The sequence below is a fragment of the Watersipora subatra genome, chromosome 1 (genome assembly GCF_963576615.1).
Source record: "Watersipora subatra chromosome 1, tzWatSuba1.1, whole genome shotgun sequence".
Taxonomy (NCBI): Eukaryota; Metazoa; Bryozoa; class Gymnolaemata; order Cheilostomatida; family Watersiporidae; genus Watersipora; species Watersipora subatra.
Window position 1 is genome coordinate 49,081,407 of NC_088708.1, and position 15,232 is coordinate 49,096,638.

The window sequence follows — 15,232 nt, forward strand, 5'->3', positions numbered from 1 at the left end:
AACAACCGATAAAATAAAACATCATCCCAAGGTCAATGCTGACTCATTGCTGACTGAAGATGAGTCTGATGAGATGTGTGTAACAGTGAGGAAAACCGCAGAAGAAATAAAAAATGATCCTTACACATTTTACAAAGATAGTGTTTTAATTTAAAATAGTCTGAAGTGATACTACAAAAAAATTTAATTTAAAATATTTTGAGATATTACTGGAATGAATATAATTTAGTATAATCAATACAAGCTCTGTATTACTCCTAGCTCGTGTCTACTCCTCTGTAAGTGACCACATTGGAGCCACTCTTTCAATATAAGATATACACTAATAGCATCAAGTCTAAAGTTATAAAATTTGTGAAAGACAGATGTAAGGTAGACTTTAGCCAGGTGATAAAATAAAGCAGCGAACAGACAATAAATGAGATAATTCCTTCATAGCCCACCTGGTAGTTGAGCAATCCTGTGAGATGTAACAAACCTCTAAGGTAGCAGTGCATGCTGGAGCATCCCTAGAAACACAGCAAGACAGTAGTTAACGGTGATAATGTGTTATTCGAGTAGAGAGACATATCAATAACCCCAGATTGAACATTGTATATATTTCCTCTACAATTATCTATACAATTCACTTACACGCTATATATACATGTAATATATAACTGTATACAATTATATTCTATATAATTGGGTGTTGTTTTAAGAAAAGCTGAAGATTTTGACACCATGCATTATTAATACACGATTTTATGATTCATAGACATGGTCTTTGTTACGGGCATCAATGGATGAACAGCCACTGACTAAATGACGTTTGAGAGATGTCAAATCAAGGAAGCTTATAAAAATTATTATAAGATAAACAACACTGTTTGAATTCGAAATATTCCATTCATGAAATAATCAGTAAACAATTTGGTAGACTAACAGTGGCGCCCTTTCATCATAATGAAATAGCGCCAACATTTGTCTTTAATAAAACATTGCATTTAGTTATAAAATATCTAAAAGTCACAATATTGATCAGAACGCTAAGCTTTTTAAAAATTTCGGTTTTTCTTAGAAAGGTTGTAAATGATAGAGCTCATTTCTATCAAATCCTATCAATATTCATCGAACAAAAAGCCTCTCGCTGACCACTGATATCACACGTGTACATCCTCTAACAGTTAGCAGCATCTTCATAAAAAGAGGCAGAGTTCACTGCTTCAGACTCCTAGAGTAACTTATTAAGAACATCATCCACAGATTAAAACAATGGCAGCAGATGAATGGCTGCTTGTAAACCCAGTAGCTGATAACTCCCTAGTATTGAGGGAGAGGCAACAACTCTGAATCTGTCCAGACTACAAGCCTTAAAGATGAGCTTCAACAAAAGACATGTAGATTTTATCAAAAGCTATTTTTCTATCATTTGCAATTGTTTTTCATGTTTGAGGTGATTTGATTGCCAGGATGTTCCAAGATTAAAATCGATGAAACGTGATAGCATTTAATACGCTAAAAGAATACGTGTGAAATGATGTCACTAGTTGCGATCACATTGCTAGAGTTGATTCCGGCTATTGCTTTCAAGTTGCAGCGTTCCGTGTCTCTATTCTGCCAGTCTCTGTGCAACCATAGACGTAATAATCGCACTGAGTGTTTTAACCGTGATCAAGTTTTATTGATTTTAATCTTGAAACATCCTGACAGTCAGATCACCTCAAACATCCAAAATAATCTCAAATGATAGAAAAATACTGATACTTTCTGACATAATCTACAAAAATGTTGTGTAAGTCCATCCTTAACTATAAGATGCGTTAGGAGTACCTGTGTTTTATATAAACAAGAAAGGAGATAATCCTATATGTTTCTGCTTATCAGTTATCATGTGTTGTAGTGTGTAATTTGTGTTGAGGTAAATACTTGCGTTTGACAAGGCATCACTACTCACATCATCTCCAGAGCTCTCCTTGAGTTGTCGTAGTGAATTACTAAGAGCACTGGTCCAATCCGCTGCCTTCGGGTGGTACACTTGACCCATCGCACTCACGAGAACGCCAGCACCGCAGGCTATTTGACTAGTCTATATAAAGCAACTTAGGTTATAATGAAAATATACATGTATATACAACAAGTGAACAAATATATAAAAAACTATTAGAATAGCGGTAATGATAATATGATTGATGATGGAAGCACAAATAAAAAGGATATATGAAACATGAGGCTACAGGTTAACAGAACAATTACATAAGTAAACAAACCATTAGTTTTGCATTACAAAGTTGTTGATTATCATGGTAAAAACATCCAAAAGGAATTGTATGTAAACGAGCGTATTTAGCTTGACTAACAATTCCTAGAAACTTTATTATATTCATATCTATCTATATATATTTCTCAAAGTCGGTGTGTATGTGTGTAGTTCTAGCTATATCTATTGAAATCTTGGAATAAAAAATCCGTTTTGCAAAAGATTTGATCTCAGACCCTCCGCTTCACCAGTCCGACGCTTGACCAATTCAGCCACACGAACTTGATGGTTTCATTAGGCGATATATGTCGCTATATGGGAGCAAATACACTACTGCTTTCCCTCACGACACAAAGTGATCGCGTCACTTTGCGTCATGAGGGAAGTAGCTTCTTACGTAAGGAGCTACTTCCCTCGCGCTAGTAGTAAGGAGCAGTAGCTCTTTATTAGTAAGGAGCTACTGCTCCTTACTAATAAGAAGCAGTAGCTCTTATTAGTAAGCTTACTCAAATTATCCATTGGCAATGTGCCAGGCTAATAGCAAGTGGAAAGCAACTCTCATTACCTCTCATTGTTTATAAGCTGATTTTTAATATTCGAGCAATGCCGGGTAGTACAGCTAGTATATATGTAAATCTCACTGTCTGTGTGTCTGTCTGTAATCTGGTCTGTCCAACTATAGCTATCAAAATTTTGGAATGAAGAATTCATAACACAGAAGATTTGATCTCAGAACCTCCCATCCACCAGGCAATAAACTAACCTATTGAGCTACGAAGAATGCAGTTAATGCATTGGGCGATATGAGTCGCTAAGTAGGTTAAAAATTAAAATACGCATAGCACTCTGCGTTACGGCACAACGTCACTAAAGCTTGCTAAGTTTAGCAATACTAGCTTACTCAAATTAGCCATTGGCAATCGGCCAAGCTAATGGCAAGCAACTAAATTGCCTGCCACTGTTTATAAGCTGCTTTTTAATACTCATGCAATGCCGGAGATTCGGCTAGTAAATTTAGAAATTTCAAAGTTGCGTTAATAGGACCATAATAATGTCAGCCAAATTGTTTTTATTCGTTGTTTCAGCTTTTCATGTTTGAGCTATAGCCACAGCTGAAAGAAAGTCATATAAGTCTATCAACTACATGTATTGTAAGTCGTGTAAGTCTATCAACTACATGTATTGTAAGTCGTGTAAGTCTATCAACTACATGTATTGTAAGTCGTGTAAGTCTATCAACTACATGTATTGTAAGTCATGTAAGTCTATCAACTACATGTATTGCGATAATTAAAAACACACTAATATTAAATAATAATACATTTTATATACTGAAAAATAATACATGAATAATTAAAAATTTTGTGAAGTTGAATATGTACTTGAAATACTTATTGTAACAATATACAATCAAAAACTTAATCCTTAAAGTTGTTACTAGTCACTGTACAGTAATATATGACCACTTCGCGCTCTAGTTTTTGCAGTTTCAGTACTTCGCAGGGCAGAAATATTCATTAAAAAATTAGAGAAAATCAATAAAATAAAATTCATAAAACACATAAATCTCTCCTATTTTTGCCTAATGAGATCCATTAGTGAACCTCATTATGATAGCGGTCATTGTAGTTTGCTGTTTTCCTGTACATTTTATGAAGTGTAAAAGTGCAAAGTGCTTGTGACACCCTTTATCATGCTTATTAAACATCCTTGACCCTCAGAACCGCCTAATCATTGTAAGAAAAAAAGAAAAAATGCTTACAATTAGTGAAAAAGTGAGTTGATTAGACTTATTAGGTATATTAGTTTCTATTTCACTTTTCTTGGGAGGTGGTGGTCCCGATGAACTGCGATAAATGAGGTTTACTGTAATCTAACTATCTGAAGTGAATTATAGGCTGTTTGCAGGTGAATAGACCAATAGAATAAAATAACTATACTGTGGACCTGCGCCATACAATATTAATTCGTACTGGTGTTGGGATTGTAAGATGAAAATACTGTTCACAGGGGGACCCATAGTAATTATCTACTGCATACATGTCGCTTGGTAAACAAAAAAATCAAAATTTTATATATATATTGCACATATTAAAATTTAGTAAAAAATCACATATTAACTTTAGTAACTATAGTTACCTATTTATTGGTTATGATCCGCAATAAAATGCAACATTACTATGCACAGTACGTACGGTATGGAGTAAGACCTAGAACTATGAATAGAACTTAGGACCCATGGCTAACGAAGTACATTTATATAGTTATATATTTACATATAATGAGTTAAAGTTTATAGTAAGTATTATATTAAATACTGAAATGTGCAATAAATTTGATATCGTTTCCCTCATGCAAGATCAAGCCTTTGTGAAACACGAAGAATGCTGAACTGAGAGAGAGAGCATCGTATCACTTTCAGGCATTGTGGGAAGGATTTCGGCGAATAGCGTATAGGCATCTTCGTGACTCTGACGAATGCAGCATACCGACCGCGTTAAACTGAATTTTAAAAGACATTGCTGTTGATGTCATTTGGCTAGGAAAACGCCATAATGAGGGGCCAAAAGAACTTCGTGTTCCACATCATAAAACGAAAAAACCGTAACACAAGGACGCCGTAACTCGGGGATCCGCTGTAATTAGTCATGAAACGAGAAACTACAATGCGGAATAGATAGACAAGCCACATGTATGAATGTAGAAGCAGACACTGAAATAGCTGTGAATATTACCACAGACAATAGAGTTAATATAGAATTAATATAAAGTTAACACGCTGACATAGAGTTATTGTAACAGGAAGCTTCTTACCATCGGTCTTTGTAATACAGCACTGATCTCTTCATCTACTTCTCGCTGCAGCTCATTGCTGACATATAGATTGGCTGCTAGTATAGACCGGCAATACCAGGCTAGCTGTAGGTCAATAAAGTGATGATGTGAAAGTAATAGCAGATAAAATATGGAGGTAGCAAATGTATTGGTTATGTTGACAACTAGGAGTTGTGACAGTAAATGTGGTGTAAAAATTATGCAGTAGGGCTACTGGGAGACTCATAGAAGTGGTTTATACTGGTTTACTGGATGTCACATACGTACAAGTGAGGTGTGTTGTTCTAGTAGTGGTTGTATACAAGTGATCTGGGTGTTTATTTTAGTGATAGTTGTACAGCAGGAGAGTGTGTTGTCATGGGAGCCATGAACAAGTGGTGAGAGTTGCGTATAAGTCGTGTGAATTGCAAAAAACTGAATAACTAACTTCCAGCTCAAATTATGACTCATTGTGTTTTCAAACTTGATGTGCTAACCACAGATAAAACTGAAAAAGGCTGATATAGCAGTCTAAAGAGCAAAGTTACACTATACTTTGGCTTGTTACTTGATTTTAACCACAAAATTACCTGCTCACAACATTCTCATAAGTAACTATGCTAACTACCACGGTCTAATTACTATGAAATGATGCCACCTTTCAAAATACATGTTTACGAAGCCGACAGCTCGTCAACGTAGAGAATAACTACTGAATAAATGACACCCACCCATAATTCCTTCAGGAAACAGAATGCTCTATGGGACAAAATAGTATGCTTTTAACAATGTGATGATAACGTGACCAAACAAACATATTACACTCCTTGTAAACTCTGGATTATCTTATATAGTGTTTTTATAAAATGGCATGAATATTTTGATGTTTTTTAATTGACCTTTAATTGACCCCCATACATTATAAAATATTATAATTTTCAGGCAGCGTAAAAGCGCAATGTAAAGACTTTCAAATTTATCCTCAGGATGTGAGAAGAGCTTAACCCTCACATCATCAGGAGTGTCCTTCACAAGTTGCTTGAAGACTTTCTGTACGAGTTCCACATGACAGGCTTCTGAGTTGAGTAAAGCAGGGACCAGTTCTAGGAAGCCGTGAACACACCCTTCCCTGTAAGATATGACATGAACTCAGTATGTAACACAACATATCCTCTTACTAACACCATGGTGGTATAATAATGTAGAGATATATTAATGTTGCTCTATGTAAAATTTATTTAGTAAGGAAAACCCCCTTGAGGTTTCTATACAGAAAGTGATAACACGGTGAACGTTTAAATACACCGCACAAGACACATTTTCCAGCATTATTGGTTTGCCATATTCAACAAGAAGTTAGGCCATACATTGCTCATATTGTATTTTAATCAAAACGAAAAAAAAATCAATTCTTTAAAGGAATCTTTTGCTCGTTCTGATGGATTTAACACAAGCCAAAAATTTTTTGCTCCCATAAACTAGGAATCTTTGCTGTAAAAGCTAGAGTTTCTGTCATAGAACTTTAATCTAAAGTGTATTTGGAATCAGCGGAAGCCTCTGCACAAGAATCAATGCAGTTGAAAAACAAAAGCCAAGTTTAATACTTTTTTAGTCTGGAGAAACCGGATGCGAAAGAAAAACGATGTCATTGTAGTAGTCTGGCTAAAACGCAGGCTCCCATTCTCTAATACATGTATAAAGTATAGTTATCAGAAATGTCTGAAACCCAATGTTAAAGAATTTCACTAGCAGAAATACGTTAAGTTTGCTGTTTACATTGTTTTTATCCATCCTAAACAGTAAAGAAAAAAAATTTGGAAATCATGATATCGTGCTGTAAATTTTGAGAGAAAAAAACGAAAACTAACTGGTTCAATTTTTTGGCAAAATGATAACCCAATGGCCTAAATTTTATTGTAACAAAATTACTTACTATATGAAATGAGTACCTTTACAATTTGAGCCAAAGAAATAGTTTTATCCATTTTTATGCCATTACTAAATTTACTGAGCCAAAATTTTGGGTGGATCTGTTAGGTCTGTGATCCATGATCAATGTTTATGTATAATTACTAAGGTGAGCCGTTATAAAGACTTTGCGTGCCCAAAGCATTAAGCAAAATTGAAATGTCCTACAACTTCCTACACAAAGAGATGTTTTGTCAACAAGTCTGTATTGGAATCTTACACTATGATGTGTATTGATTGGCTGACTCATGCAAGTAGCCCTAGTACTACACTCTCATTGCACACTGTAGGGTGATATACTTTAACTTCGGAATACCACCCACTCTCACTGAACATGTTAAAATCATATTGCTACTGTCTATTTTACTTACTAAATGAAATGCTTGAGATTGCCATAGAAATATTTGTGTCTATGTTTACCTATTACTAAGGAACTATGACAAATACTCCTCCACTTAATGTATCTTCTTGCAAGTTACATACATATTGCTAAACCTGCTATAATCTCAATATGAATAATTATTATTCTTTTACAATCAATAGCATGCTCTACTATGACACCTGCTTTCTTTACCTCATTCTACAGCCTGCTGCCTGCCACCCTTTATCTTATTACTGTAAATTTTTTCCATCTAGTAGGCATCTCTTGAATGATTTTAAATAATTACAAAAGGTAAGGTTACAAAACAGTAGGTTTGTATAGTTGGTGACTGAGCCAGCAGAAATACAAGAGTTAAAAGCAACCAAATATACCTCAAGTGACCATACCTGCCAATTCTCACGCATTGGGCGTGAGACTCATGCAATTGCCTCATGCCTCACGCATCTCACACTCGTGTCACGCAATTGCCCCTTTTACCCAAGCAAACCTGTTTTTTTGCCCTAATCTTCAAGTAGTAATCATATATTTACTACTAATAAACAACTATGTATAAACATTTGTGACATTCTCATCTATCAATAACCTCCACCTCCACGACATATGGTTTCCATATGGAGTTATATTATCTTTCGCTGTGGTGTTTTTATACGCCATGAAAATTTATCCTACATCAAATCCTCGCGTTTTCATTGCCCACAAAATAGACTCTCACTCCTATCCCCACTCAAGGGTTGGCAGGTCTGTAAGTGACCCCCATAAAAATTGTTTGTGTAACGACATTGATGATTGAATTCTTCACAGAGCTAGACTTTCTTAAGATGGCAATATTATATGCAAGGGGTATGTAATGTATATACACCTATTTTAAAGAACTTGTGCATTTACAAGTGTTTATTTATCATAGGATATCTAGACCTATGAGTTAGCTGAGCTGAATATAATTTTATGTCTTAAAATGATAATGCGAGTCAATATGTCTCCAGGTTAACAAGACTACCAGTGTATGAATTTACATATGTACAAGTTCAAAGGTATGTACATGTTTACATATGTACAAGTTCAAAGGTATGTACATGTTTACATATGTACAAGTTCAAAGGTATGTACATATTTACATATGTACAAGTTCAAAGGTATGTACATGTTTACATATGTACAAGTTCAAAGGTATGTACATGTTTACATATGTACAAGTTCAAAGGTATGTACATGTTTACAGACGCACAAGTGTACAGAACTACATGCCTCTCAAGGTGTACACAACTACAGGTGTACAAATTCACAAGTGTACGAGCATATAGGTAGGTATAGCCCATAGGTTAAAATGTAACTTCAAGAGAACATCACAAAGGTAAGCTAAAGGTTGATAGCAAGTTTTCCAAAGACGACTACTGTAACAGTACCTAGTTTCAGAGGAAATAGAACTCACATGATCACATCCCCATAAGAGTGTTCATACAGGAAGTCTATGCATGCGTCCATAACAACTGCCATCTGAAGATCAAACAAAAGATAGTTGATGGCTGAGCATAATGTATTCAACATGAAAACATATATTTTATGATCAGAGCTTTAAACCATAACTGCCAAGAGCAGCTGTCATCGTTTCCACTAGGTAAATCAGACACCCTGATTTAGATTTTGTACTCAAAATAAAGATTGGTCCACTAGCTTTCAAAGCCATGAAGGCTTTATTACAGCGTTTCAATATCGGTCTCGCAAACGACACAATCGACACAACAAGCTCCGCCCATATATGTACCTCCACCTTGTATCTTGTAGGATGGATTTGCAAAACTAAAAAAATTTATCAAATCTATATTAATAAATCCATTTTGTCATTGTCTGTCTGTTAGTCTGCGCTCTGCTTTTCACATTTTTGGCTGATTTCATCCAAACTTTACACATATATGCTCCGTGCCTTTCACCAGGTTACTAAAATGTTTGTTTTCTAAGAATGCGCCTATTAAACACCCCCCCCCCCCCCCGCAGGCAATCTGATTGAAAATGTAAGAGATCTTAGGCCATTTACTGCTTGCAGTACATTGTTGATAATCTAATAGCTCTTAGCCTTGGAGTTACACTAAACTATGATTGCAAATTATCTCACATGAACTGAAATTTTCACAGGTTTTTCCAGCTTCTTCGCTGAGTACCAAAACTGATTCTAGATTCTTAGGTAAGCCTAAATTTCAAGGAAAGCAGCCTTTAAATTCTTTAGTTAGTGTTCAGTGATTCAGCTTTCTTCGACTTCTTTCCACAAAAAAAGGTTCATCCATATAAAAATACTCGTGAAAGCATGAAATATGTCATTGCCAACAGAGCAAATGATTTTTCAAAGTGCTTGTCAACAGCTTCCTAATTTTTTCCATAAAAATATGCCACATTGGGTCAGCTCTGATTGACACCTTATAACTATGAAAAAGTTAGTATGAATGGCTTTAGAGTTGGTAGGTATGTTAGAGGTCAAGGACTAGTTTGACCTTAGACTCACCTCATCACTGCAGACGTCCTGGTATCTGCTATTCAGAAGAGATGCTAGTATAGAACCGAGAGCCTGACCAGAGTAGAAGCCTTCATATGGAGATTCACCTGCATGGATGCAAATAGCAAGAAATTTACCTGCATGAATTTAAGAAGCAATGACCTCTAAGCCAGCTCTGATATTTCCTCACCTACCTCTAACTTCTTCCTGAAGAGAGTTAAGCAGCGTTTGCAAAACCGTCATCAACAGCTCGCTGTTTGCCAGATAGATTGTTGGAGACAAGTGGCCAAGGGAGACAACAGCTGTGTTGTAGCTCAAAGCCTGCCCCACTCCAGTGAACCAGGGCATCCTTTTGCTAGAATATCAATTCAATCTAACGTAAGCTGGCTCACTGAGCTCTGAAGGACAAGGATAAAAAGCAAGCCACTAATTTCAAGTTTCTTTGGGAGTTAGCACAAATAAATAAAAGACTTCTTTGAAAATGCTCCAAATCTTTAGCTATAGTGAAGGATATGAAGCTATCTATTTTGACCTTGACCGCTACTCAAGTCCACAAGGACTTGAGTAGCGGTCAAGGTCAAAATAGATAGAGTCACGTTATTGCATAGCCTCAGTTTATTTATTCTATCCTGCTTGGTGTATTGTAATTCTAGGTTAGGCAACTTCAATGCTACTTTATTTAACAATTTTTATTGCAAACTCTATTAGGGCCAAAGTCAACTCGTGTTTCCAAAATATTTTCTGTACATAATTCACATTGTACCCAAGCTAGCAACCATAGAAGCATAGAGATCTACCCAAGCTAGCAACCATAGAGGCATAGAGATCTACCCAAGCTAGCAACCATAGAAGCATAGAGATCTACCCAAGCTAGCAACCATAGAGGCATAGAGATCTACCCAAGCTAGTAACCATAAAGTCATAGAGATCTACCCAAGCTAGCAACCATAGAAGCATAGAGATCTACCCAAGCTAGCAACCATAGAAGCATAGAGATCTACCCAAGCTAGCAACCATAGAGGCATAGAGATCTAGCCAAGCTAGCAACCATAGAGGCATAGAGATCTACCCAAGCTAGTAACCATAAAGTCATAGAGATCTACCCAAGCTAGCAACCATAGAAGCATAGAGATCTATCCAAGCTAGCAACCATAGAAGCATAGAGATCTACCCAAGCTAGCAACCATAGAATCATAGAGATCTACCCAAGCTAGCAACCATAGAGGCATAGAGATCTACCCAAGCTAGCAACCATAGAGGCATAGAGATCTACCCAAGCTAGCAACCATAGAAGCATAGAGATCTACCCAAGCTAGCAACCATAGAGGCATAGAGATCTACCCAAGCTAGTAACCATAAAGTCATAGAGATCTACCCAAGCTAGCAACCATAGAAGCATAGAGATCTATCCAAGCTAGCAACCATAGAAGCATAGAGATCTACCCAAGCTAGCAACCATAGAATCATAGAGATCTACCCAAGCTAGCAACCATAGAGGCGTAGAGATCTACCCAAGCTAGCAACCATAGAGGCATAGAAATCTACCCAAGCTAGCAACCATAGAAGCATAGAGATCTACCCAAGCTAGCAACCATAGAGGGATAGAGATCTACCCAAGCTAGCAACCATAGAGGCATAGAGATCTACCCAAGCTAGCAACCATAGAGGCATAGAGATCTACCCAAGCTAGCAACCATAGAAGCATAGAGATCTACCCAAGCTAGCAACCATAGAGGCATAGAGATCGGGTGATAAAAGAGATGAATGAATATATATAATTTAAACTGTCTACCTGTCTAATTTACAAGAGAGAACAGATACAAGACCAGCCAGGAGATTAGATTCCCATTTGAGGTATGCTGTAGGTGTTTCCCTTTCAGTCACAGAATAGTCAGAGAGGAGGTTCCTGACACAGCTAGACAGCGCGCTCTGAGCGATCAAGGCATTGCATTGCGATACCGTATCATGCCTGGCAGACGAGCAGATAACTGCATCAACTTGTTCCCTGGCCCTCATTAGCGTCTCCAGATTGGTTTGGGAAGAGCTCTATGAAAAGAACCAATGAGCTTGTTTAGATAGTAATACAAATGAAAATATGGCAACTGTCGTTGGTACGAAAATAATTATGATTAGAACTGAAGAGGTTTTTATCGTTTGAAGATATACATGAATGGAACAAAAAGATATTTGCGGTTAGCTAAAAATAGCCATGATTGGAATTGAAAGATTTGTGATTGGCTGATAATAGTGATGAATCAAACTAGAAGAGGAGTGTGATTGGGTGAAAACATTTATGATCCAAACAAGGAAATATGTTATTAGCTAAAACTACTCATAATAAGAAACAAAGTCAAAACACAAAAAGTGCTTTAAAACCCGTTTGAGGTCAACATTTTGAACTTTGGTTCATTTGTGTTGCAAAATGTATTTTTATTAGATGATTTAGGCATGTCCATTTTAATATTTTTTAAGTACTTGCACCCGATCGTCTGTTCACAAACTATTGCACATTTTTAGCTAAGCTACACCCTATCCTTCAACTTTTCGTGACGTCATTTTTTCGTTGTCAGCCATCTTTACAGACAATTTTTTTGTTAAAAACACGAAGCTTTTGCAGTGAATTTTTGAAAACGATGCTTTAGTTTGCAAATTTTTTTATTATAGTATCAAAACAACACCAAAAAGTACTATTAAAGATGTGGTTGCGTCAAAAAATTCGATTTAATGAAATTAAGACCCATAAAAGGCTAAAACATCAGCTACAATTTGATGCCATTTTTGTCTTTGTAGACCAACCCTGTCCAGAGATATATACGTTTGAATGAGGCCCTCTTTTAAAAAGCTCACGTTCCAGCGGGTGCTTCTTTCATGACGTCACAAGCAATATATCTGAAAAGAAACCACGAGCGATAAATATGAGGTCGCTTCCTTAGCCAATCATCAGCGCGAAATTTTTATAAAGGCCGTAATAAATATTATCACTCGTAAAACGTGTTGTCTATGATCTCAAATTTAAGGATTTTACTCTATTATTAAATCGCATGAACATCGATATTTACTAAATTAATTAACATCGTTACTTTAATGAATTAAAGTGTCGATCAACGTGTCGATCGACACGTTTTATTGGCGAACAACATACATGTAATTGTAAAATTGCTGTAAAATTACTGTGAAGGTGACTCCAAGTTTTCTTGGCATCAGGAAGTTAAAGTTCTCCGGAGGAAGATCGGAGAATGGAGGTAAATTTATCTTTTACTTTGAGTCTCCTATAGAGTTTCCTGCTAAGTTTACATTCAGATTATATTTCCCTGTTTGAGGCTAAAATGTAATTTCCTGCGCGTGTGAGATACGTATGTACAGTGAGTTCTTGATGGCTTCTTTTTAATCTTTAGCATCTAGCTATACAATGGCTTAGATTGATGAATATACTAAAGGTAATACTTTAGTACTCATAAATACATGTACTAATTAATAAAATTATAACTTTTTGCTATCACTAATCATCGTTTTATATTTTTTTATCGGTTTACCTAGTTACATTTGCTTCAAATTTTCTGTGGCAGCTTTATCTAGTAAATTAGATTTATGATTTGACATTAGATGTTCACTTTTCACTTGTAGAAAGTGAAGAAAATCGATTGATCAATGCAAATCTTTGATTTCCAGAACCAAAGCTTCGACTCGTTGGCTTGGCGTACTTGTGCCTTTGTTAAACGTTTATTCGTTTTTAAAATTACACTCGCAATCTATTTAACTCCCAATTTGAAAGCTTTCAATAGATACGCTTTAGAATGACATATATTTATTGCATTTGTTTTACTGATTAAAGAATGTTTATGTCGTCCCACCAGCCGAAGCAGCTTTGTCAGTGTGGAAACTGCCATAAAGGGGAAAGAGAGACTTGAATGTGTGCTGCATAAACCATGATGTTTTGTTTGAGTTTGTTGCAGTAGATGAATTTGTCTTATTGTATCAGCTAAAACTATGTGAGTGGCCACGACTTGATGAATATTTTTAATAAAAGCTTTATGCCGAGATGGAAATATTTTTGCTTGTAAAAATTATATAATAAAATAATATTGTTGAAGATAATGCAAAACATGATTTGCAGAATATTGTAGTGAATTGGATATGGTACATGGATGTCCGTAGAACTGGAGAATGTGAGTTCAAATTCAGTTTGCAGCAGACTTCTCATCCTTAAAACTCTATCCCTATGTATATTCTTTTCAAAGACGCGGCTCACTTACGTAAGCAAGCCGCATCTTTGACAAGAAACTAGTTTCTTACTACCGTTAATAACAGTAGTAAGAAACTAGTTTTCGGTGTAGGCAATGATATACAGCCCCGCCCCAAGGATAGGCGACGGACATAAGGTGGGCGAGACTCATGGGAGGCCGTATATCGTTAGTATGGGTAGCGGCGGAACTGTGCTGATACAAAGACCGTATTCTACATAGTCAGCTTGACAGAATTACCGTAGACCGGTAGAATTGGTAGTCGGTACCCAAATGTTTACACAACATTTGGAGAAAGTGAGTAGAACAAATTTTCAATTTTTGTTATTTGATGCCTTTGAAACATTCATAATAATGCACCTGTAGCTGGATTTAAAATTTTGTTCTAGCCGACATGAGCAAATACAAAATAAGATATATGCCAATAGAGCCGCGTAGCACTAGACTTTTATTGCAAATAGCTGATGTGAATACGAGAGATAGAGACAGGTTGTATAATGCGTGACATCATTTTGGGCAAGTCTGGGCACGTTTTTGTGGCATGAGCGTTTTTACGGCGATCAGATTTTTTCGATTTTAATCTTCAAATATCTTGGCAATGAGATCGCGTAACACAACAAACAACATATCAACTGATAGAGAAAAAAATGCTTTCTTTTAAGATCAACTCAAATTTGACGCAACCACATCTTTAAATAAAAGAAAAAAATCATTTTCAACAAATAGACCTATGGTGAACGAGCGCATGTGCAAACGGCTTGATGATGTAAAAAAAAACAATGGATTGGCTAGACCAAAAAGCAAGTTAGTTAATCACCTTGTCACCATCGTATAAACCGTTGTTTTACAACAAATCGCCCATTATGCATTTCGAGCTTGCGTGTCAGTGCATTAAAAGTCTTCAAAAAACTTAAAATGTTACGATGAGCTGAAAGCATTCATACACTGCATTAAGGAAAAAAGAAGGGAGATTCCACTAGGTATTCTACGAGGTCTACTAGTTCTATTCATGAATTGAAGTTTATTAATTCCAAAAACACAGCAATAATCAGAAATATTTTTTTATAAAAAGATGAACCAATTTTTGTGAATATGGTCAAATG

General features: G+C 36.1%; 1 protein-coding gene across 1 annotated transcript in view; it reads right to left on the reverse strand.

The window, feature by feature from the left end:
• Positions 1-15,232, reverse strand: part of LOC137388456 (focadhesin-like) — a 107,279-nt gene that overhangs the window by 18,043 nt on the left and 74,004 nt on the right. The window contains exons 19-26 of the mRNA XM_068074945.1: positions 11,681-11,934; positions 10,083-10,243; positions 9,898-9,995; positions 8,833-8,897; positions 6,065-6,182; positions 5,054-5,158; positions 1,937-2,068; positions 444-509 (exon numbers count right to left, since the gene is read on the reverse strand). Of these exons, the coding sequence (XP_067931046.1) occupies positions 444-509; positions 1,937-2,068; positions 5,054-5,158; positions 6,065-6,182; positions 8,833-8,897; positions 9,898-9,995; positions 10,083-10,243; positions 11,681-11,934 (999 nt within the window). The remainder of the gene's footprint in view (positions 1-443; positions 510-1,936; positions 2,069-5,053; positions 5,159-6,064; positions 6,183-8,832; positions 8,898-9,897; positions 9,996-10,082; positions 10,244-11,680; positions 11,935-15,232) is intronic.